General features: G+C 40.8%; 1 protein-coding gene across 1 annotated transcript in view; it reads left to right on the top strand.

The window, feature by feature from the left end:
* LOC122661521 (protein virilizer homolog) overlaps positions 1-22,442 on the top strand; it is a 68,097-nt gene that overhangs the window by 38,175 nt on the left and 7,480 nt on the right. Inside the window, exons 16-23 of the mRNA XM_043856940.1 lie at positions 11,750-11,817; positions 11,896-12,112; positions 12,364-12,579; positions 12,728-12,883; positions 12,950-13,003; positions 13,087-13,304; positions 13,403-13,472; positions 20,803-21,125. Coding sequence (XP_043712875.1) covers positions 11,750-11,817; positions 11,896-12,112; positions 12,364-12,579; positions 12,728-12,883; positions 12,950-13,003; positions 13,087-13,304; positions 13,403-13,472; positions 20,803-21,125 — 1,322 coding nt within the window. The remainder of the gene's footprint in view (positions 1-11,749; positions 11,818-11,895; positions 12,113-12,363; positions 12,580-12,727; positions 12,884-12,949; positions 13,004-13,086; positions 13,305-13,402; positions 13,473-20,802; positions 21,126-22,442) is intronic.

Genomic DNA, 22,442 nt, shown 5'->3' with positions numbered 1-22,442 from the left:
AGTGTCTACATACAATGTATGTGTTAAAGAGTCTAGATACAATGCATGTGTCTAGATACATTGTGCACATGTTACACATGTTAGGATAAGGATTGTGACTCATCCTTACCTAACATTCCATAATTGTAATCACTTCTCCCATTTATAAATAAAGGTGGCCTTTGTCATTCTAGACAAGCCAGATCATTCACCAAATCTTCTATTCTCAATTTAGTATCAGAGCCCAAAAACCTAAAGAAATTTTTGTTTTTCTTCCGCCGTTAGTAGGGTCACCACCACTACTTCTCGAAACTCCAGCCTCCCCAGTTAAGCATGGTCGATTGAACATGTGCCAACGCATGTCGCACCACTTGTGACCCACTAACATCCCCACTGACCATCGCTGCCGCCTGGCTGCCTAGCCCTTAGGCTTCTTCCGCCTGGTCTTCCCAGGCCTTGCTGCCTACTCATCTTGCCTCCTAGGCCCTGAAATGTGCTGCAAGGATACCGCTCTCCAACGCCCTTGCACCACACCTTCTTCTATGATACGGTAGCCACCACATTGAAGTTCTTTACTTTCTTACATAAACTTTCAACACCCTATTATTTTGCTTGAGATTCTGACTCTATGCCAGAGAGTAGTAATAGTAGCATCTCCTAGGGAGGTCTTGGGGGCATAGTTGTTAAGGTGCCTAGGCGAACCAAGGCGATGGAAAGGACTAAGAATCAAGGCGACATGACGCCTAGGCGACACCAAAAATCAAGGTGAGAGAAAGGCGCCTGGATGCCAAGGCGTCGCCTTGACAACTATGCTTGGGGGTAGTGAGGTGAGTCGTGTTGGGACTCATGTCCATAAACCATCCCTCTAGCCGGGACCAACAAAATTGAATGGTTCTAATTACCTTGCCTGGTCAAGGGCATGTCTATTTGACCATTCGTGGGAATCATTTCTTGGGGTACCTGATAGATGACACACCTATGGCAACTGAGGGCACTGCAAAGAATACATGGTTAGCCAATGATGCAATGCTTATGTCATTTCTCCTCAATTCCATGGAACCTGTTATCAATGCTAGTTTCTTCTTATGAATACTGCGAGGAGTTATGGGATGCAGTATAAAAGACATATGCATAGACCAGTAATTATGCCCAAATTTATGAGCTTCACCGCCAGGTTCATGAGACAACCCAAAAGGAATTGTCCCAGACAGCCTATTATGCCGCCTTAAATGCTCTCTAGCAACAATTGGATTTCTATCATCCAGTCCCCATGGCTTGCACCACTGATGCCATTACTTTTCAACATCAGCATGAAATGGAATGCATCTATGACTTTCTTACAGGCCTGAATCCGGAGTATGATCAGATTCAATATTTAGATTCTTTGTAGATATAAGTTTCCTATACTCGACCTCCCTGTCAAGTATCTTGGTCTCGGGGGAATAACCTGGTGGGCCTTTCTCGATGGCCTTCCTTCTCCGACAACCTGATCACCTTTCCTTTCCAGCCACCTGCACTTTCCGGTAACCTGCTTGCGGACAGAATGTCTTCCCCTTCTCTCCCCCCAATCCCCGACCCTCCCTCTTGCCCTGACCTTCCTTCTGAACCACCCCGTTGGAACTCCCTCTTCTCTACCCCTAACAGCTCCTCCCCCTCGACTGAAGGTCTCCCTCTACATTTTGTAGCTCCTTTAGTTGTGGGATCTTCCAAACGTGCCGCTTGCTCCCCTGGTGTCTTAGACGATGAAGCTAAAATCTAGGAATCCTGCTTAGTGGGCCATTTTCTAGGATCCAGACCCTCCTTTCACATTGTCAAATCCTCCATTTCCCGGCAATGGAAAACCCTTGGCTCTCTTGATGTCTACCTGCTAGATAATGGATTTTTCATTTTCAAGTTCTCTGATGAAAATGACAAAAATCGTGTTCTTGAGGGTGGGCCATGGCAAGTAGGAAGGAAGCCAATCTTTCTACGCCAGTGGCTTCGTCACTTACAGCTTCGCCGTGTTGACCTCTCCTCCATCCCTCTTTGGGTGTCGCTCCCTAGGCTCCCTCTTCACTTCTGGTGCACTGAAGGACTTAGTGCTGTTGGTTCGGTGCTGGGGAAACCTCTGTTCTCTGATATGCGAACTATGAGGAAGCTGCGACTGGCATACGCTCGCATTTGCGTTGAAGTTTCTGCTGATGAACCACTGCCAACGTTTATCACTGTGAACGATGGGGAGGATCATACATTCGAACAGGAAGTTCATTTCGATTGGAAGCCTCCACAATGTTTATTTTGCAAGAAATTTGGGCATGAATCATCCTGATGCAGATTCATCATCAAATAGGGCTTGTTTCCTTGGGAATAAGTGTAGGGTTGGGATATATATATGTTGGGCCTTTGTTCCCAAGGGTTTTCTATGTATTAGGCCACTTTAGTGGGCCTGAAATAGGGGTATATAGGTTGTATACGGGATTAGCCCAATACTTAGTTTTTATTTTGTGTTTTTAATTGAACCGGTTTAAATTGGTTGCATCCAATTGGTTCAATTGGTCTAATTTAAGTGAAGTGATCCTATTGGCTAAGAGGTTCTTATATCCTATTGGCTACTAGGGAATCTTCTTTATTTTAAGTAGTTTAAGTTGTTTTAAGTCATTAGGACTCTATTTTGAGTCTATTTGAGTTTCCTAGTCGGTTTAAGTTGCCTAATAGGTTAGGGATAAGGTTAGGCCATTCCTTTTTAGTGTCTAAGTCTATTTTTGAGTCTTCTATATAAGTTTGTAAGGGAGGCCAGCATTGAATACGAATTTGATTAATAAAAATTAGCTTTATGCTTGCTGCCTTTGTTGCTGCCTTTGCTCCATCGTGAGTGTGCCTTGTGAGTAATATCAAGGTTGAAGGGATTGGTGGATCTCCAATCGACTCCTTGCATTGTGAAGATCGGGAGACCCCATTGTTCATCTTCAAAGTTGTTGCCATTGAAGACCTGTAACAAGTAAGAAATTCTGCAACTATTCTTCTTCCTTCTAGAAGGTCACATACAAGGTGATTTTCGTGAGAATTCTGCCCAGCCAAATCTAACCATTAGAATCTGCTAAAAATTTGATCAAGTCTTTCTCAAACCCTAAGAGAGACTCAATTCAAATTTCAGCACCATCCACCCAGTCGATTGTTTGAAATTACAGTTTTACCCCTCTCTCCTACTTCTACTAGGAAACCTCCATAACTCCAAATCTGTCCATCAGTTTCAAACCAAACTTTCAGCATACATCCCTTACATCATTGTTGACACTCGATCCAAGTTTCAGCCCCAAACTCCCACTTTATCCCCTCCATTCCTTTACTCCAGTAAAATCCAAAACCTGTAACACAATTCTGTCCAGAACTGCAGAATTTTAAAACCTTCCCAAATCCTATTATTTTTATACCATATTGACCCCCTAGACCGGCCCATTAATACCCTATAAACCCCTTTCCCAATATCCAACCCTAACCCTAGGAATTGACCTAAATCCTAGTGCTGTCCATTCGAACCAGCAACCCCTTTTGTTATTTGATCCTGTTGTTTGGCTCATAGTAGGCCTCCTACCTATCTAGGACTACATTACATCCCTCTGTGAGCCAACTGCCACTTCGCACCCACCAGAGATTGGCCAGGAGCAAAGTACTGAGTTCCCCCAACGCTCGGAACTTCGTCATCCCAGGGGTCGAACTAGGTCGAGAGCTCACCGGCGCCGGAATGTTCAGGCAGTAAATCAGGGCAGCATTCTTGGTTCACCCCCTTTGTCCATTGGGCAAAACCGCTTTGTAGCTCTGCGAGATGACATCCCTACGGATACTGGCACTTACACAGAGCAGAACAGCGACTTGGCTGTCCCTCGAAGTTGCTCTCGCATGTCTTCGCTAGCTGGAGATGGCTGTGCTGCTATCTCTGTGGCAGAACCTCCTACAGACTCTACATTGTCGGCTTTGTAGGCCCTGCAACTTGATCCTGGTCAGCTTCCCTGTGAGTCTTCTGCGGAGGATCTCGCCTCCCCTCTGGTTTGCCCCCCTTCTTTCCTGCTTTCCTCTTCGCTTCCCGATATTTCCCTTTCCAATGTTAATCCTCTTTCTTCACCTTTGATAGACCCAACCTCTCCTTTGTCTCTTTCTCCTCCAACCATCACTGAATTACCCATTATGCCCCCCACTAAAAAAAGCAAATCCAAAAAGAAAGACAAGAAAGAGAAAGAGAAAAAACGAAAAAAATCGTCCCTCTTTGGGCCCCACCCCTCTCTCTCACCCAACTCTTCACCTAACCTTTCCGGTCGGGTAACCGTTTACCTGATCCAGCTCCCATTGCTAACTCCTTCTCTCCTCCTTCGTCCCAACCCGAACCCCTTCTTGGCGCTATTCCCTGTATCTCCCTTGTTCCTTTGGTCCCTGCAAAATCGAAACCCCCTGCCTCCTCTTATAACCGAAGGCATCGCAGCTCATCTACTTCTCGCAGTACTAGTGTTTTGTCCCGACTCACTGGGACTGAGTTGCAATCCTCAAATTCTCCTCAATGAATCTTGGCATCTTGTGGAATACTTGGGGTCTCAATTCCCCTTGTAAACACGCTGCTGTTCGCTCCCATATTCGACATCTCCATGCTACTTTTTGCTGCTTACTTGAGACTCATGTCAAAGAACCAAATGCTGCTAGAATTTCAAATTCCATTGCCCCTGGCTGGTCCTTTCTATCCAACTACTCCCACCATCTTGATGGCCGTATTTGGATACTCTGGGATCCCTCTAAAATCAAAATTTCTCTGGTCTTCTCTTCAGCCCAATTCATCCATCTAAGCTTCTTAGATAGCTTAAACCAATTCTCCTTTTTCTTCACTGTTACCTATGCTTTCAACTGTCCTGTGCTGAGACAAGATCTTTGGTCAGACCTTCGTAACCTTGCTGGCCACATTGACTCTCTCCCCTGGTGTATTGGTGGTGACTTTAATGTCATCAGATATGGTTATGAAAAACAGGGAGGTGACCACTTGGACCTTGACTCAATGGCTGCTTTCAATGATTGCATAGATGACTTGAGTTTGGATGATCTCAGATGGACGGGTCCCCCTTTCTCCTGGAGCAATAAAAGGGCTGGTCCTGCTAGAATAGCCTGCAAGTTGGATCGGATTTTAGTAAATGAAACCTGGCTGAATTCCTTTCCTTCCTCCTCTGCCAATTTTGACCCCCCTGGTATATCTGATCACAGCCCCATAGCTTTATCCATTCAGCCTTATAACTCCTTTGGCCCCAAACCTTTTAAATACTTTGACACGTGGTCTAACCACCCCTCTTTTCTGACCACAGTCAAGGATGCTTGGGACAAGCCTGTCCAAGCTTTCTCCTCCCCCCTTCTAGCCTTGGCTAGGAAGCTCAGGAATGTGAAAACTGCTCTCAAAACCTGGAATTTCAGCACCTTTGGCAATGTCTCCCAAAATGTAAAGGACTCTCAGGATAAGCTTGCAAATATTCAGCTTCAAATCCAACTGGACAATCTCAATACCCAATTGGCTACTGATGAGAAAGCTGCTGCCCTTGAATTATCTCTGCTCCTCAACCAAGAAGAAAGTTTCCTGAAGCAAAAGTCCAGGATCAAGTGGCTTGAACTTGGGGATTCCAATTCAACTTACTTTCATCGATCCTTGAAATCAAGAACCAATCACAACTCCATAATTCAGCTTGTTGCTCCTGATGGCTCTCCAGTTACTACTGTGAATGGCATCAAAGATATGGCTGTGAACTACTTCAAGAATCTCTTCTCAGGTCCTTTGGATGAGGCTGATCATATCCCTGATAATGTGCTCAAAAAGTTCATCCCAAATGATGTCATTCAGTCTTTTAGTGCCATTCCAAATGAGGAGGAAATTATTGCTGCAATTCACTCCACCAAGCTGAACCGAGCTCCAAGGCCAGATGGATTCAGCATGGGGTTTTTCTTAGCAGCTTGGGATATCATCAAGGATGATCTTATCAAAGCAATCACTAGTTTTTTCTTCAACCCCAGCCAGATCACCGAGGTGAATCACACTTTTCTTTGCCTCATTCCAAAGAAGGAAGGAGCCTCTGTGATGACTGATTTCAGGCCCATTGTCCTCTGCAACCTGATCTACAAGTTCATAGTTAAGATCCTTGCTTCCAGGCTCAAGAAAGTGGTGGATCTTCTAGTCAGTGAGAATCAGTCTGCCTTTATCCCGGGTAGAAGTATTTGTGACAATATTCTCCTATGTAATGAGATTGTCAGAGGATTTGATAGGAAAAACCATTCTCCGACTGCTCTTATGAAGATTGACATACACAAAGCCTTCGACTCTTTGAGATGGGATTTTATAGCAAAAGTCTTGAACAAAATGAGGTTTCTAGCAGCTTTCATTCATTGGATCCATTGCTGCATCTCCACTCCTAAGTTCTCAGTTCTTATTAATGGCAGCCCAATAGGCTATTTTGGCTCCACTGTAGGGGTTCGACAAGGCTGTCCTCTTTGTCCCTACCTCTTCACCTTAGCTCTGGAATTCCTATCCAGGGAAATTCAGCTATGTACTGATCAGAATCTCATTTCTCCCATTCCCAAATGCAAAGCCCTCAAGCTTTCCCATCTGGCTTTTGCTGATGATCTCATGATCTTCTTCAAGGCCTCCATCACCTCTTTTGAGTCCATCATGAACTGTTTGCAGCACTTTCAAGCTTTATCAGGGCTTCACATCAATCCCCTCATGTCCCTTCTCTTCCTAGCTGGGGTCCCGGATGATATCAAGGCTGCTTTGAAGGATATATGTGGCTTCAGTATTGGTCAGTTCCCAGTGAAATACTTGGGCCTTCCTTTGATCCCGGCAAGATTATCGGCTCATCATTGCACTCCTATGCTGGATCTTATCAGGAAGCGACTTCAACTTTGGAAGGGCAAGCTTCTCTCCTATGCAGGCCGCTTAGTGCTTGTCAAGTCTATTCTCCAAGCCTCCTACATCTACTGGTCTGGTATCTATGGCCTGCCCCAGTCCACCATTCAGACTTTGGAGTCCCTCATGTCTTCTTTCCTTTGGAAAGGCACTGATGCTACGAGATTCCTCCGGCCTATCAGTTGGAACTTGGTTTGTCATCCTTTAGAGGAAGGAGGATTGGGAATTAGAAGGATCAAAGATGTAAATTCTGCCGGCATTATCAAACTTCTTTGGAAGATTGTGTCTAAGGCCAAAAGTATTTGGGTGGATTGGATTTATTCAGGTCTTCTCCACTCAGACTCTATTTGGTCTGTCCACATACCTTCAGATGCTTCTTCGACCTGGCACAAGATTCTTGAGAATAGAGCTTTGATTCCTGGATCTATACACTCTCACATTGGTAATGGGAACTCCACCCTGCTCTGGTTGGATCACTGGCACCCTATGGGCATTCTGCTTCACCAGGTTACCCCTAGAATGATTTATGACTCAGGGCTGCCTAGAAATGCCTTGGTGGCTGATATTCTAAATGATGATGGTTGGGATCCCCCTGACTCCACTACCCCTACCCTTACTTCTATCTAGGCTCTTCTTCCTTCAGTTTCTAGAAGACCTTTCAATAGGGGTGACTGTGTCTCTTAGATGCCTAGCATTTCGGGAAAGTTCAGCACTAAATCAGCTTGGGACCTTGTTAGAACCAGCCTCCCGCTTGTTCCTTGGAGGAAACTTGTCTGGTACAAGCACCACATTCCTCGGCACAGCTTCACGGTTTGGAGAGTCTTCTCCAACTACCTCCCAACGCAAGCTTTTCTCAGACACTGGCACATCATGGTCTCCCCCAACTGTGGCCTTTGGTGGAATGGGATAGAAGATACAAATCATCTCTTCTTTGGCTGCCCCTTCACCCGCTCTATCTGGAAGGGTATCCTTTCCAAATGCTGGCGGAGAAACAGGAGGATCCTACCTTCTGATCGTGAATGGATTTGGGTTGATATGACTTTTGGTGGCTCTACTCTTTGTGATATGATTGGGAGAATGGCTTTCTCGGCGGTTATCAACCACATTTGGATGGAGCGAAATCTTCGGAAATGGACCTCCAAATCTAGATCTACCAACCAGATTTGGGATTCCATCTCCTTCGAAATCAAAACTAAGATTAGTTTAGTTGCTCCCTCTACTTGTATTGACACCCCAAGGAACAGACTCATTGTTGTATCCTGGGGCCTTTCTTCTATCACCCTTATACTAGGGGGCTCCGCTGTTTGAGCCTCTTTTGCTGGTTCTGTTTCTTGTTTCTTCCCTCCTATTTGAGGGCTGCTTTGTAGTAATGAAATTTTTATTCACCCAAAAAAAAAAGTTTCCTATACTCCTTCAAGCATACAATCTACTTCAACATGAAGACCATCGCCGTTCTGTCATGATGCCGTTTATTGTTCCTGCTCGCTCGGCTCTGGTTTCTACATCTGCAACCACAGACTCCTTTGGTACTATGTCTGCACCTGTTATACGAGAGCCTATCAAATGTGACTATTGTGGCAAACCCCGCCACACCCGTGAGACATGCTGGAAACTTCATGGTCTTCTTAAGGGGGGTCGTGGTAGGAAACAAGGATCTACTCGCCACGAGGCCCATCTTTCTAAGACTATTATTAACTCTCCATTTGGGTCTGCTCCACCTGCCTCTACATCTACGACGGGTTTCTCTTCAGATGAGTTACTAGCTCTTCAACACATGATATCTCAGATTGAGACCATTTCTTTTGCACCCAACCCCACCCCTACTTCTCATCTTGCCTAGTTAGGCATTTTTCATGTCTGTTCCGGATCTAGTTCGTCTTGACTCATTGACTCTCAGGAGCTTCAGATCATATGACTTGTTCCTTAGACTTGTTTTGTTCATACCCATAATACTAAATCTCGTCTCGGACGGCCATTTTTTCGGCCAGACCAAAATTTCACTGAAACATTGTATTTTTCCATGAGTTTTGCTTGGCCATAGTTGGCCGAAATGAGCAAAATACCAAAATGAAATGACCAAAATAACCGAAATTTCCATGAAACGATGCATTTTTAGATCGAAATATCCAAAAATTTCCAAAATATTGCATTTTTTCATTTTGACCTACCATTTTGTTTCGGACCCACCGAAATATCCGAAATTTCTGATATTTCAGCAAGGTTTTCAACTATGTTCATACCTCTTTTGTTCGGGTAAGGACAATTCGAGTAGCTGATTGCTCCTTATCATCAATTTCTCGTAAAGTTTCTGTGAAATGTTCTACTATTTCCTAATTGTCCGTCCTCCATGTTCCTAATCTTTGTGCTAACTTGCTTTCCATTTATCGTCTCACCGTGTAATTAAACTGTTGTTTCTCATTTTATTCTACACACAGTCTTTTTCAAAATCTAGTGACGGGAGCAACGATTGGATGTGGTAGGGTTCAGGACGGGCTGTATTATCTAGATCCAGGTCTGACTACTATGCCTCCCTGACTTCTTGCTTTTACTTTTCGAACCGACAGTGTTCTCTAGCAAGTGCACCGGTGGCATCAACATCTTGGTATCCTTTCTTTTCGTACCTTGGGTTTGATGTTTCTGTCTTTAATATAGGACTGTAGTCTGGACAAGTTTCATTGTGACTTGTGACCCGTGTTTCATCCTTTCTTTCGTACCTTAGGTTTGATGTTTCTATCTTTAATAAAGGATTGTAGTCCGGACAAGTTTTATTGTGATACTTGTGAGTTGGCTAAACATACCCGTGTTTCTTATCCTCCAAGTTTTAATAAAAGTGATATTCCTTTTTCTATTATTCACTTTGATGTGTGGGGACCTTCTCACATTGTAACTAGAGATGGTTTCAAATTGTTTGTTTTGTTTATTGATAACTACACTCGCCTCACCTGGGTTTATCTTTTTTGGCATAAATCTGAGGTTACCTGTTTTTCGTTCCTTTCTCACCATGATTTGGTCCCAGTTTGATGCCAATGTTCAGATCCTTTGCAGTGATAATGGTACCAAATACATTGATACTCCCTTTTATCGGTATCTCTATGAGAATAGTATTTGTTGTAATATAGGTACAAGGGTATTTTTGTCTTATTTTATCCCTTAGGGGTATTCTTGTACTTGTACCTATTCTAGAATATTCTCTAGTCTATTATAAATAAAGTGGACTGTGGACATAATGTCACAAGCCATTATTCCAAATTCCATCATGGTTTCAGAGCTAAGATCAACATTGGGATCCAAACCCTAATGTCATTGAATGCCAAAACCCTAGTGCCACTAATGTTCTTGTGCCTCCAACCCTAGCGCCGCCAACCTTCTAGCGCCTCCAACCTTTCATTATTAGCTATACTACATCAGTTAAGGCTTTTAAAACAATCATATAGTTATTTCCTATTTTTCCCTACTCTTATATTTTTTTTCTTAATTAAAAATAAATTTATAAAATTTTAAGAAATAATAATACCATAATTTATCAAAAATAATAATGGAATGAGACATTAATCATCATTTTCAGTTGTAAATACAGCAACAATACTTTCATCAATTTTAAAGAATTTTCCCCTATTTTTCTGTAATTTTTCAAAATCCAGTAATTAAAATAATTATATTTGGACAAAAAAAAACCCTGACTTCAGGAGGCTGTAGATCGGTCAACAATGTCCAACATATACAAAATTGAGCTCCAAACACGTATTAGACCTTTTTTTTTTTTCACAATTTAGAAAATTATGTTTTTCGAGGAAATTTTAAAAAACAGAAAATGAAATCCGGCTCCCTGAAGTCATATGCCAGGCTACAGTGTGTAACATATAAAAAATTGAATGGCAACCACAAAGTATTTATCCTTTTTTTTTTTTTGCAAAAATTAGTTTTTGGGAAAAGTAATAGACCTTCAACTTTGGATCTTGCATGAATTTCCAACAACGCAGCAAATTGTTGCTTCCACTACGTTCCTCTACTGTCCAAGCATTGGTTCCAATGTTGTACTACCCTGATTTGGCCAAAAGAGCAAGAAAACTGGGTTTTCAAGGTTCTCTGTTAAAACCAGGCGAAGTGCACAAAATGAGTCAAAATTTTGACCATGTGAAACATGGTATTTATATTAAAGGCCTGGAATAGTTCCGACCGAAATATCGGTGAAACTGTTCATAAGTTTTGTCGAAACTTTGTAATCCCTAGGTATCGTATGCGGTCTTGTTTCGACAGTCCGCAAAACCGAAATGTTTTGTGAAATTTCACGAAACCTTGTACCATGTGTTGGTCAATACTTACGCTACCAACTTGTAAAGGCTTGGAAGTAAACTGATTGGCCCAAAATCTGAAATGTTCTCAGCATTACTCCCTCAGAGTATAAGAGATAAAGTTCTCTTTTGAATCCAGACCCGTCTAGCCCTTCTTTAAAATTCCTGGAATACAATAATGAAATGTTCTTTAATGACAATCCCTGCAGAACTTATAACATGCAAAGTTAAAACCATTAGGATCTGGTGCTTATTGATCCTTTGAAGCCTTTGCACCTATTCAAATCTCTTCTTGAAACACTCTCTCCAGCCATCTTACTTGCCTCTTATCCAAGGATTTCATATCGGTTTTAGTTACTGATGGTTGACTCACCCTGATACATGCTCTCATAAAATTTGGACAAGGCTTCTTCCATCTATGGCTCCCCCTCTATCAGTATTCTTTCCATCCTTATTCTGTCAATGTAGTTGTTCTTTTCCTCATGTTGGCCTGTAGATGAAAAAACTTAGTGTTTCTATTATCCAACTAAATATTAATGCATTTTCTCATGGACTGAAGTTCGCTTTTGTGATATAGGAGGCTAAGGAGCAGCATAGGAATAAAAAGCTACTAAATGCACTTTTGCAATTGCATCGAGAAGTAAGGTAATTTAAAATCTGCACATATGTCTCTTAAAGCAGTTTTGCGTTTATATTTAATTGCTTTGATCATTATGATTGCAGTTCAAAGTTAGCAGCATGTGCAACTGATTTATCATGTCCTTATCCTGGTTCTGCATTTGGTTTGGGAGCTGTCTGTCATCTTATTGCGTCAGCTCTTGCCTGCTGGCCGGTATTTGGTTGGACTCCTGGCCTATTTCATTGCCTCCTTGAGAGTGTTCAAGTGACTTCCTCTCTAGCCTTGGGTCCAAAGGAAGCCTGCAGCTTGCTATGCCTTCTGGTACTGGAGTTTCATTTTTTTTTCAACCCCCCCCCCTCCCACACCAACACAAGCCTTACTGTGTCTATTCTAAAAATTGGATTACGATTAATATGTCCAATTCCTTCAGTGTTTTTGTCTCTTCTGTAAAATTTGAGCTGAATCATTGAAGGCATGTTTGTCACACTTAATTGGTGTAGCTGGACAAGTGAAACTTCATTACATGACTCATTTTCTTTTCTTCCCCCCTCCCCCCGCTGGTGATTTGCTAGAGTGATCTATTTCCAGAAGAAGGTATCTGGCTTTGGAAGAATGGAATTCCCTCATTGAGTGCTGTCCGAACATTGGCTATTGGGACACTGTTAGGACCTGAAAAGGAAAGACAAGTTGGCTGGTACTTACAGCCTGAGCACCTGGAAACCCTACATAGCCGATTGATGCCACTGCTTGACAAAATTGCCCAGATTATTCTACATTTTGCCTTTACTGTATGCAACTTTTTTCCAACACGTGTTCCATTTTTCCTTTAATTTCTTTGCATGCCTTCATGTATTTCCATGGTTATGGGGATTTAACTTCTTATTCATTTCTTTGCATGCTTTCATGTATTTCCATTAATTTAACCTCATTCATCAGACATTGGTGGTCATACAAGACATGCTTCGTGTTTTAATAATCCGCATTGCTTGCCAAAGAGCTGAAAGTGCTGCTATTCTGCTGAGACCCATAATTTCATGGATACACGATCATATTTCTGAATCATCTCCTTTTTCTGACATGGACATTTTCAAGGTAATACTTGCTGCTACTAAACATTATTCACTTCTGGTTACCTGAAGTTGCTCCTTCTCTGTCCAGGTTTACAGATTACTTGATTTTCTTGCTAGCTTATTGGAGCATCCACAAGCCAAGGTTGTTTATGTCTGTGACTTCTTCCAATTTAAACCATTAACTTTTATTTTCTTTTTCTTACCATCTTTCTTCTTCTACTTCAGTCATTGTTGTTGAAAGAAGGTGTTGTTAGGATACTGATAAAAGCACTTGAGACGTGCTTTGACACATTGGGTTCGGATGGCAAGCTATTCTCAGAAGGTAGAAGTTCCACTAGTAGTGGAGGAGCCACCCTGCATAGTTGGTGCCTACCGGTGTTCAAGTCCTTTGCACTGATTTTTGATTCTCGGCCAACTCTACACCGCTCTGGAGTGTATGACAAGTGTGTAAATGATGAATTGATTCCAAATATCTTTTCTTCTGGTTTTGATGGAAATTTTTTACTGGTTTTAATCTGAAATATAATGTTTGTTGTCACAGGGACAGCCTAGAGCGATTGATCACTGAAGAGTGTTCCTTAATTTTGCTTCAAGTGCTTAAGTTCTGTCAGGTAAATTTCTTTCTTTAAAAAAAGACAGCTTTCCAACAAGTCCAAGATTGCTTAAATTTGATTTATATTGAAGGAGTTGTGTACCGGCCAAACTTAATTTGGTGAGCGCGAATGCTGTCATAATCGTTGTGAATGAAAATATTTTTTTGGGTATCAAAATAAATGAATATTTTACCGCACTTCTGGTTTTTAGCAATGTTTCATATTAAGATGTATAGAATTTTTAGATTTGAGAAAAACCCCAGCATTAGAAAGTTGAAAATTGCACCTGCCACCGAAAATCCAATTTTTTCCTTGAACTGGGGGGTTGACTTTTTATCCTTTTGGAATTTCATTTTTTTAACTATTTTTATTGGATTCAAATTGGGGGTATTTGCTTATTTATGAATAATATTTTAAGTTTTACTTAAATGATATTAGGCATGAATAAGTATCTGTCTTGGTTTTTGGCATAAGTGTCTGTCTTGGTTTCGCACCAAGTAAAACTCCTATTTGGACTTTGATTTTCAAAATCTGATAGTGCCTTTAAATGGCCCAAAATAGGTTGTGTACCAACTTTCATAACCAAACTAGGTCTAAACCCCAACGGGTTTGAACCAATCCAAGAGATTGCTCCTGCATCACTTTACTACAATTGACCTCAATACCAAGAAAGTAGCAGAGAGCACTCAAGTCTTTCATCTGAAAATGCTGCTATAAATATGTCTTATCCCAAGCATCATTACCAAAAACAATTATATCATCGAGATAGACAACCAGTACAATAACTTTAGAGTCCTGTCAGCGAACATACACAGAGAGATCTGAGTAACATTGAGAAAACCCATATGCTACAACGACTTTGCTAAACTTATCAAACCATGCTCAAGATAATTATTTGAGCCTATAAATGGCTTTGTGTAGCCTGTAGACTTTCGTAGCGTCCTCCCATTGAGAAACATACTCAGGAGGTTGCTCTATATAGACTTCCTCTTGTAAGTCACCATACAAAAAAGCATTCTTGATGTCTAACTAGTAAATAGGCCAATCAAGATTAACAACAAAAGATATTAGGATCCGCACAGAATTTAACAGGGCAACGAGCAAAAAAGTCTCAAAGTAGTTAACCCCACAAGTCTGTGTGTAGCCCTTAGCAACCAGAGGAGTTTGCAACCGCTCTATTGAACCATCAGGGTTATCTACTTAATGGTATACACCCAACGACACTTTACAAGGTTTTACTAGGAGGTAGATCAACCAAAGACGATGTCTTACAAGATTGCAAAGCATCCATTTTCACATCCATGGCATATTTCTACCCAGGGTGAGTCAAAGCAACTTTGATATGGGAAGGAACAAAGTGAGATGTGATAGACATAGGAAATTGACAAAGAGAAGTAGGAAAATGAGAAATGGACACATAATTTGCAATCTGATAAGTAACCAAGGAGGTCTGAGTACAAGAACGAGTACCTTTCCGTAGAGCAATAGGGAGATCAATAGCAGAGGGAGGATTTACAGGCAAAGAGACAGAAGGTGATGGCGGAGGGATGGCCGGTGCAAACGAAAGTTGCTTCGGGCAACGCCTGTAAACCTACAAGTGTACCCCCGGGGTTTTGGCAGTAGGTGCTTGAGATGTAGGATCAGAAACTACAATTGGAATGGGTTGAGGAAGAGGTGGTGAAGTATGAGTAACATTACCCAAATCAGGAACTGGGACACCAAAATAAGGTGTATTCTCAAAAAACGTGACATCAGCACTATCAATTTGCTGACAAGAAATGGGGTCAAAACATCGATAGTCCTTCTGCGTATGGGAGTACCCCCAAAAAATACACGTGGTAGACCTAGGGGACAATTTATCGAGGCTAGGGCGAAGATTATGGATAAAGCATTGTAATTTAGTCCTAGATCGGAAGGGATCCAACTAGAAGCCAATAATCAGGATCTGAACTGAACATGTAGTTCGAGTAGGTCAAAATAGGTGTTTTTGGCCAAATAAGTGCTAGGGTTTTATGGTAGGGTTAGGTCAAGTTGATGTAGAGGAGTTTATCAGTTAAGGTCTTGTTAAGTTTTAATGGTTGGAAGTGAGCTGGAATGGAATTGCAGCAATTTAGGGTTAGGGTTTTGGGTTTTTGAAAAAGGAATAATGGTGGAATGACTGGAATCTAGGGTTTTGGATTGGAAACTAGGGTAGGGGTTTGGATCGAGTTCTCCTTAGGGTGAGAGGAAAATCTGATCCAAATATGGGGGGTATTTTGATGGCTGGTTTGGTCTGGGAAGAATTTGGGTTATGGGAATGATGTTCAGACATGGTGGGGATGCTAGTGTTAGGGGTTGGGGAATGATTCAAACTTAGTATATTTGCAGAATTTCCTTGGCAGCAGCTTGTTTGATTGTAGATCTTGAATAAAAATCAAAACTTGAACTAGAACGTGAATGAGAGCTTCAAAAGAACTACCCGTGCTTCACACCGCAAAGTGTCAATCGGATCAAACGCCGATTCCTTCACATGGCTGGACTTACAGAGTCCTAATTCAGCCTAACTTACAAAACAATTAAATTGTCACATGACCACTTAACCAAGTCACATGATCACTTAAGTGATCACATGACAACTAATTACATAAAAATAAAACTAAGGAATGAATCAAAACAGCTAATCCCGTATGCAACCCTATTACCCATACTTTAAGTCTATAAAAGTGACCTATTACATTGGAAACCCACAGGATCAAAGGCCCAACATGTATATAATCCAAACCAAAGCTTATTTCCAATAAAAAAAGGCCTGTAGGTGATTAATCTACATCACATTGAGAACCAAAAATATGAGGTAAACTAAACAAGGGACTGTTAGGAAAAACCATGGAAAAGGGAGTACAATTATGTAGGACAAAAGGCGTCATCCAATTAATCAAAAAACAGGCTATTAACACAGCATCTCCCCAATAAATTTTAGGAACATTCATATGGAACATTAAAGAGCTAGCAATATCTAGCAAATGATGATTCTTATGTTTAGCCACCCCATTTTGTTAAGTAGCTGATCTGGTGAATGATGCCATTGTCAGACCAAAATGATGAAATCTCACGTTGAGTGATTTCAAGGGCATTGTCAGTATGCAAAATTTTCAAATAAAAAGCAAACTGAACTTTAATTTCATTATATTTGAAAGTAGATACAAATTCAGAATGATCTTTCAAAAGATACAACCATGTCATGTGAGAGTAATCGTTAATAAAGGACACAAAATAATTAAAACCGGATCGACTCTTGACCCTATATGGGACCCACATATCAGAATGAACTAAATCAAATAAAGACAGACTCCAAGACTCATTACAAGATTAAAAAACAATACAATGATGCTTGCCAAGCTCACAAGTTTCACACTTGAGATGGAGAGAGTGGAGGATTTGGGCATTGGCGTGCACCATCCTTAATTGGAGAGAGCCCTAGTTCAACACATCCGGTGATAGTGGCTTCAAGAGCATCGGTTCAACATAACATACTGGGTATGGTGAATATGTTGGTGGACCATCCTTCGAGAGCACTGGTTCGGCTTTTGGAGGGTATGGTGGCTATGGTGGACCTTCTACTTCATTCCCCAACACTGAGTATAGGGGTGGGTGGGTTAGGTGTTGGGTCATCCTTCATTGACAACATCTTCTTGTGTCCGAACCAACCATTTGTGCTAGCTCCACCCAGTTCCAATCTCAGTGAGCCATTCCCTAAGTTGGGATACCTTCGGAATGTTGATGATGAGGCTTATACGTGGGCTGTCATGGATTATCAGAACAACGGGGCACAAAATATGTCATGGGTACATATGTGCTGCATTCGGAAGAGCGTCAACAAAATCTTCAGTTATACATAGCTCATGGAGTAGACCTTCCGAGAAACTCCATGTGGTATTGAGTGGTGATTGTTATATACTTGTATTTCCCTAAGCTAATGTATGTTTTGATTCTTTTAATTGCATATTTACATTTCCAACAGCTAAATTATATGTCGTTGTAAGTGTTTATAATAGGGCTAGCGTACAATAGTATTCAATGTACACTAGCAAACTTGGTACTCGAAGGCTGGTTTCAGTGGGTTTTAGACTTAGTTTGGGCCTGAAACTTGGTACTCAACCTATTTTAGGTGATTTAAAGACAATGACACTATTAGATTTTGCAAAAAAAAAGTCCAAATAGGAGTTTCACTTCGGACCCTATGTTGGTAGGCGACAACGTACTAAAATACCCTACTCTACACATAATTTAGTAATAGAAAGCAATCAAAACATTCAATTAATGTAAAACAACTTAAATAAGCATTAGAAATGTAAAGTAGGGTATTTTACATTAATCTTAACATGTATGATATTCCTCTATCCTTCCAAGCCATGTTTCTGAAGCCAGTAAGGCTCAAACTGTGCCACATAGGATTCCCATGTCTAAGTCTTGCTGAAGAAATGCGTGTAGTCTACCACATGGCCTAGATAAGTGTTGTCATAAGCTATCCGAAGGTACCCTATCCTAGGGTATGGGAATAATGAGATTGATCCACTGCTATTGCCATCAGGCATGTATGGCTGGGTTGGGACTGTGAATAGGTCGTCAACAAACCCTGACCTAGTGCTCCGAGTGTCGAAGTTGTGGTCATAGTGTACTGACTGCAGCTGCCCATAGCCACTATATTCGGAATTGGTGTCTCTTGCCATAGATTTGGGGAAAAATGGTTTACCTTCAAAATTTCTTCAAACTTGAGAGGATTTGTAACAAATCTTGCAAGTTTGTAACTAATTGACGTCTCTGGCAAGTTTTCCGTCGAAACAAGGTGGAAAAACCTCAAAAAAATCAGTTCACTTGCATAGTTCCCTCACTTCCCTGTCGAGTTCACCGAGACAGTCGAGTTTTGCGAGATCTCGACTGTCTTGGTCGAGATGTGTACCTTTTAAACTAAGGCTTGGTCCAAATCTCGGTCGAACCAAAATCTCGAACCGAGATCTCGACTCGAGTGCACTTTTTAATTCTGCCTTCAATCTCGTCTCGGTTTTTGAAAAAATCGAGAAATTACCGAGATCTCGGCAAGTTCTTGAACTATGCATTGGACCAAAAGTCAGTTTTCGAACCATTTTGTCTTTGTGTGGGTTTCCAGATTGGGTCTGATCGGTCCAGCCATGATAGCGCTACTGCATTAGGGCTACATCCCTACCTGAAAATTCAAGGAATGAATTATGGCTTTTGCCTCCGATATTCTCTGAGATTCAAAACTTGATGCAGTGAGACCCTTGGTGAGATGCTAAAGAAGGCTTGGTGGGGGTGCCAACTCTGAGGATCAGGTGGGATTCCTGATTCATATTCTTTTCCTTTATCTTCTTCTTTATTCAATCAAAACCAAAGAAACATCAAGTAAGTTTCTGCGCATCCCTTGTTTCAGTTTTCTGGAATTTCAATTTCTCCATGGTTTATATCTGAGATTTCAAATCAAACTTAAGATTTGAGAATCGTATAGTATTTTAAACACATCCATGGTTTCAAATTTTGATTTTGGTGTTGATTTCTTAGAGTTCTAATTTAAGTGGGAATGTGGGATTCTTTGTTCTACTTGTTTTGAATATCAGATTTTCTTTTACTGTTCCAATTTTCGTCATTTATTAAATCTAATATTTGATCATTATTCTGCTCTTTTGTTGACTATCAAATTGAACTTTTAAATTTCTGTCACATTGTTGTGCTGAAACCCTAAACTTTAGATCCTATTGCCAATAGGATTAGTCCATAACTCCAGATCTAATCATCTGATTTCAGTTGTATTATGAGGAGTTATTGCAGACCATTAAAGTGATCTTTGACTAGATTTTTTTTTTTCCATCTGAGCTTTTGATTGTTACTTATTGTATTTCTTCTAAATCTGGTCTTTTCCCCTTCACTGTGATTCTGGTTTGAATCGAGTTTATGAATCTAATCCCTTAGGCTTCTAGAAACTCATCAGCCTAGCACGATTCGTATTGGAGAGATGCATATCAATACATTACAGCTTGCCTATTATTTCACAATGTCAAAATAGATATGATGCTAGTCTTCTTGGGGCCTTCAAGTTATCATGTTTTCCATTTTGGAGCTTTTTTGAGATGCTTAAAGGCAACTAGTGGTTAAAGAGAGGCTTAATAAAGGTACTGAATTGGCAAAACTGAGGTCAAGCCGTCAAGGTTCCACAAGAGAATGCCTCCCAATTGGGATGTTCATTAGGGTCTATCCTTCTACCTGGCCCTTCAATTGGTGCTAATCCTAGATTTGCAATATGGAACAAATTATTAAAAGAATGCATTGAATATTCAGTTTTTTGGTGTCAGGCTGACAAATCATGAGTATCATTTCTGGTTGTCAACAAAGGAGAAGATTCACAAAGATATTTTCTTTATGGAAATAAGGGGGTTTCATTAGAAGTGAAATGTTGTCTACTGGCCAAAGGGTTTGGTGGTCTAAGCGTTGCATGGTGACTGGTTGTGGAAGTTAGACAACAAAGGCAGAAAATTTTGGCATAGGATGATTATATCCAAGTATGGAACTTGTAACCGGAAAATGCATCATCCTGTTATGGCATTTTTTTTGGTTAATAGAAAAAGCTTCTATACTGTTATTTCTGTTTTGTTTTGTTTTTTTTTTAAAAATTCAGTAAGGTTTTGGTTGGTTGCACATGCAACAACATTCGAAGTAGAAAATGGAGATCAGATAAGATTTTGGGAAGATGAATGGTGTGAGACGAGAAAATTATATGAAAGATCAGATGCCAATGATGATACAAATTGTTTTCTACTAGAAATCATAGTTGTCAAGGTGCACCTAGGCATCTAGATGCCCTTTGCTGGAAGGACACCTTGGTCGCCTAGGCGACGCCTTGGTGGTGTCGCCTTGATTTTTTCCCTCCTCCCACGCTTAGGATCGCCTGGACACCGTGACAATTATACTAGAAATAGCACAATTTTGAAATCCATACTGAACCGGCTTACGAATACATTACAAAGGCTAAAAAACTAAAGGTTTTTGGTTTCCTTGTATCAAATTAGATTAACAGAGACTTTAAGACATTAGAACCAACTGGATAGTTATCATGCTTGTTCATTTTGTTATGCTGGTAGTAACCCCCTTGTAGAACGGGCATTAAAGATTGTAGAGAAATCCTGGTTTTATGCGCTTCTGCTATGCCATTTCCACTACAGCACAACTGCCCCTTCCCCTCCAAGGTTTTGACCATTTATTATCTGTTTGATTTCTGTCATTCTTATTATAGGTACCTAGTTTAGGGATGTTCACTTTTCTTATTTCAAAATGGAGATCATTCTTCGTTCTTTTCCAGGTTCTACCAGTTGGAAGGGAATTAGTTGCTTGTTTAACAACTTTTAAAGAATTAGCTTCTTTCTGTGAGGGTAGAAGTGCTTTTATGTCCAGTTCTGCACAGCTCCGAGCTACTTTTGAGAATCTTGAACCAATGAGAAATGAAGGCGATGCAAATGATACTCTCCTCGATGAATCTGGTTCGATTAGGCATCCACCTCTATTGTATTGTTGCAGAAACTTATTGAGATCAATTGATGGCAGGGATGGTCTGTTTCCCTATGCTATTGATGCTGCAAGGGAATTGTTTTCAGGTGCTCTATTTCTCTGCATGGAAGGTAAAAAGTGAGTTCTCTTCTTTATCACTGGTAATTCTCTTCTGACCTTGTTTGCTTGCTGACTGGTTTCAGTGCAAAATTACTGTATAAGATGAATCTAGTTATGTGGTGGAATCAGATGTCATTCTTTGTGATTACGCTTGTTTCCATCTTAGTTTTGTATGAAATAACTGCCCACTGTGTTCGAATTCATATTCATCCAACATTGAGCTATTAAACTTGAGGTCTTTAGATATAGTTCTATTTGACTAAGGTATAGCTTCAAATATAATTTTTTTTTAGATATAGTTCTAAATGCAATTGATAACTTTCACTTCTGGTATTTGGTACAAAGAAATATTTATATTTGTTAGAATAATGTACTCCAAAATACCGTGGGGGTATTCTGGTCCTTTTGGGGGTATTTTTATATTATTAAGTGTTATTAGCTTATGTCGGTTATGTGGGTTTTAGTCCCACATCGCCTAGCTTCTATTATTTGTAACTTCCCCTCTATTTATTTCTATCATTAATACAAGCTATTCCATTATTTTATTCCCTCTCTCTGACCCACGGTTCGACCAACATGGTATCAGAGCAGGTCTGATCTAGGTTAGAAAGAAAGAAAAACCCCTCTTTTTCTTCGATCGACTTCTTCCTCTTTTCTCTCTCTCGGGTTCTCTTTCTTCAGGTTTTTAGCCTCTTTTTTCTTGTAAGAGGGCAGCACTAATGAGGAAAACCTAAACCAATGATTCAGTTGCTGCCCTCCCACAACCAATCTATTGTTGAAGGTACAGCAAATTTTTTTCTCGATTTGCCGTTGATCGAGGGGCTGGAGTTTAGAGCTATCGTTCTATTGCTACTGTCGTTTGCTGGAATCGATTGAAGTTGGGCTCACTTTTTATTTGGGTCAGAAAATCTCTCTGTTCTACCCACGGTTCCTTTGGTTGTATCAATTGGGGAATTTTTCTGGTTACGATTACTTCATCATACTCTGTTTCAGATCTGGCTCTTGAGCCACTACCAGTATCGTTACTTGTTTTTTTGTTGATGGGTTTTCCGCCTTGGTGAAGAGTTGGAAGGTTGAAGAATCTGATGACTGATATTTTGCATCGCTTGCTGTTGCCGAAAATCCTACAGTTTGGGGATTCATATGCTGCTCCAAATCCTGGAGAGCTGAATACTTGGGTTCCCAGAATTTCTTCGCCGCTTCCACTGATTATGATCTATCCTTGCGGGTTTTCTCTTAATTTTTTCTTCGATCAGTGCAATCGACTGATGCTATCGTTTGCGGATTTCTCAGCCGGAGAGGTTGTCGATTTGCTGATCGAAGAAGGAGAGGGTT

Source organism: Telopea speciosissima, chromosome 1 (assembly GCF_018873765.1).
Source record: "Telopea speciosissima isolate NSW1024214 ecotype Mountain lineage chromosome 1, Tspe_v1, whole genome shotgun sequence".
Classification (NCBI taxonomy): domain Eukaryota; kingdom Viridiplantae; phylum Streptophyta; class Magnoliopsida; order Proteales; family Proteaceae; genus Telopea; species Telopea speciosissima.
Note: the sequence above shows the minus strand (reverse complement) of the source record. Positions and strands in the feature narration are given on the sequence as shown.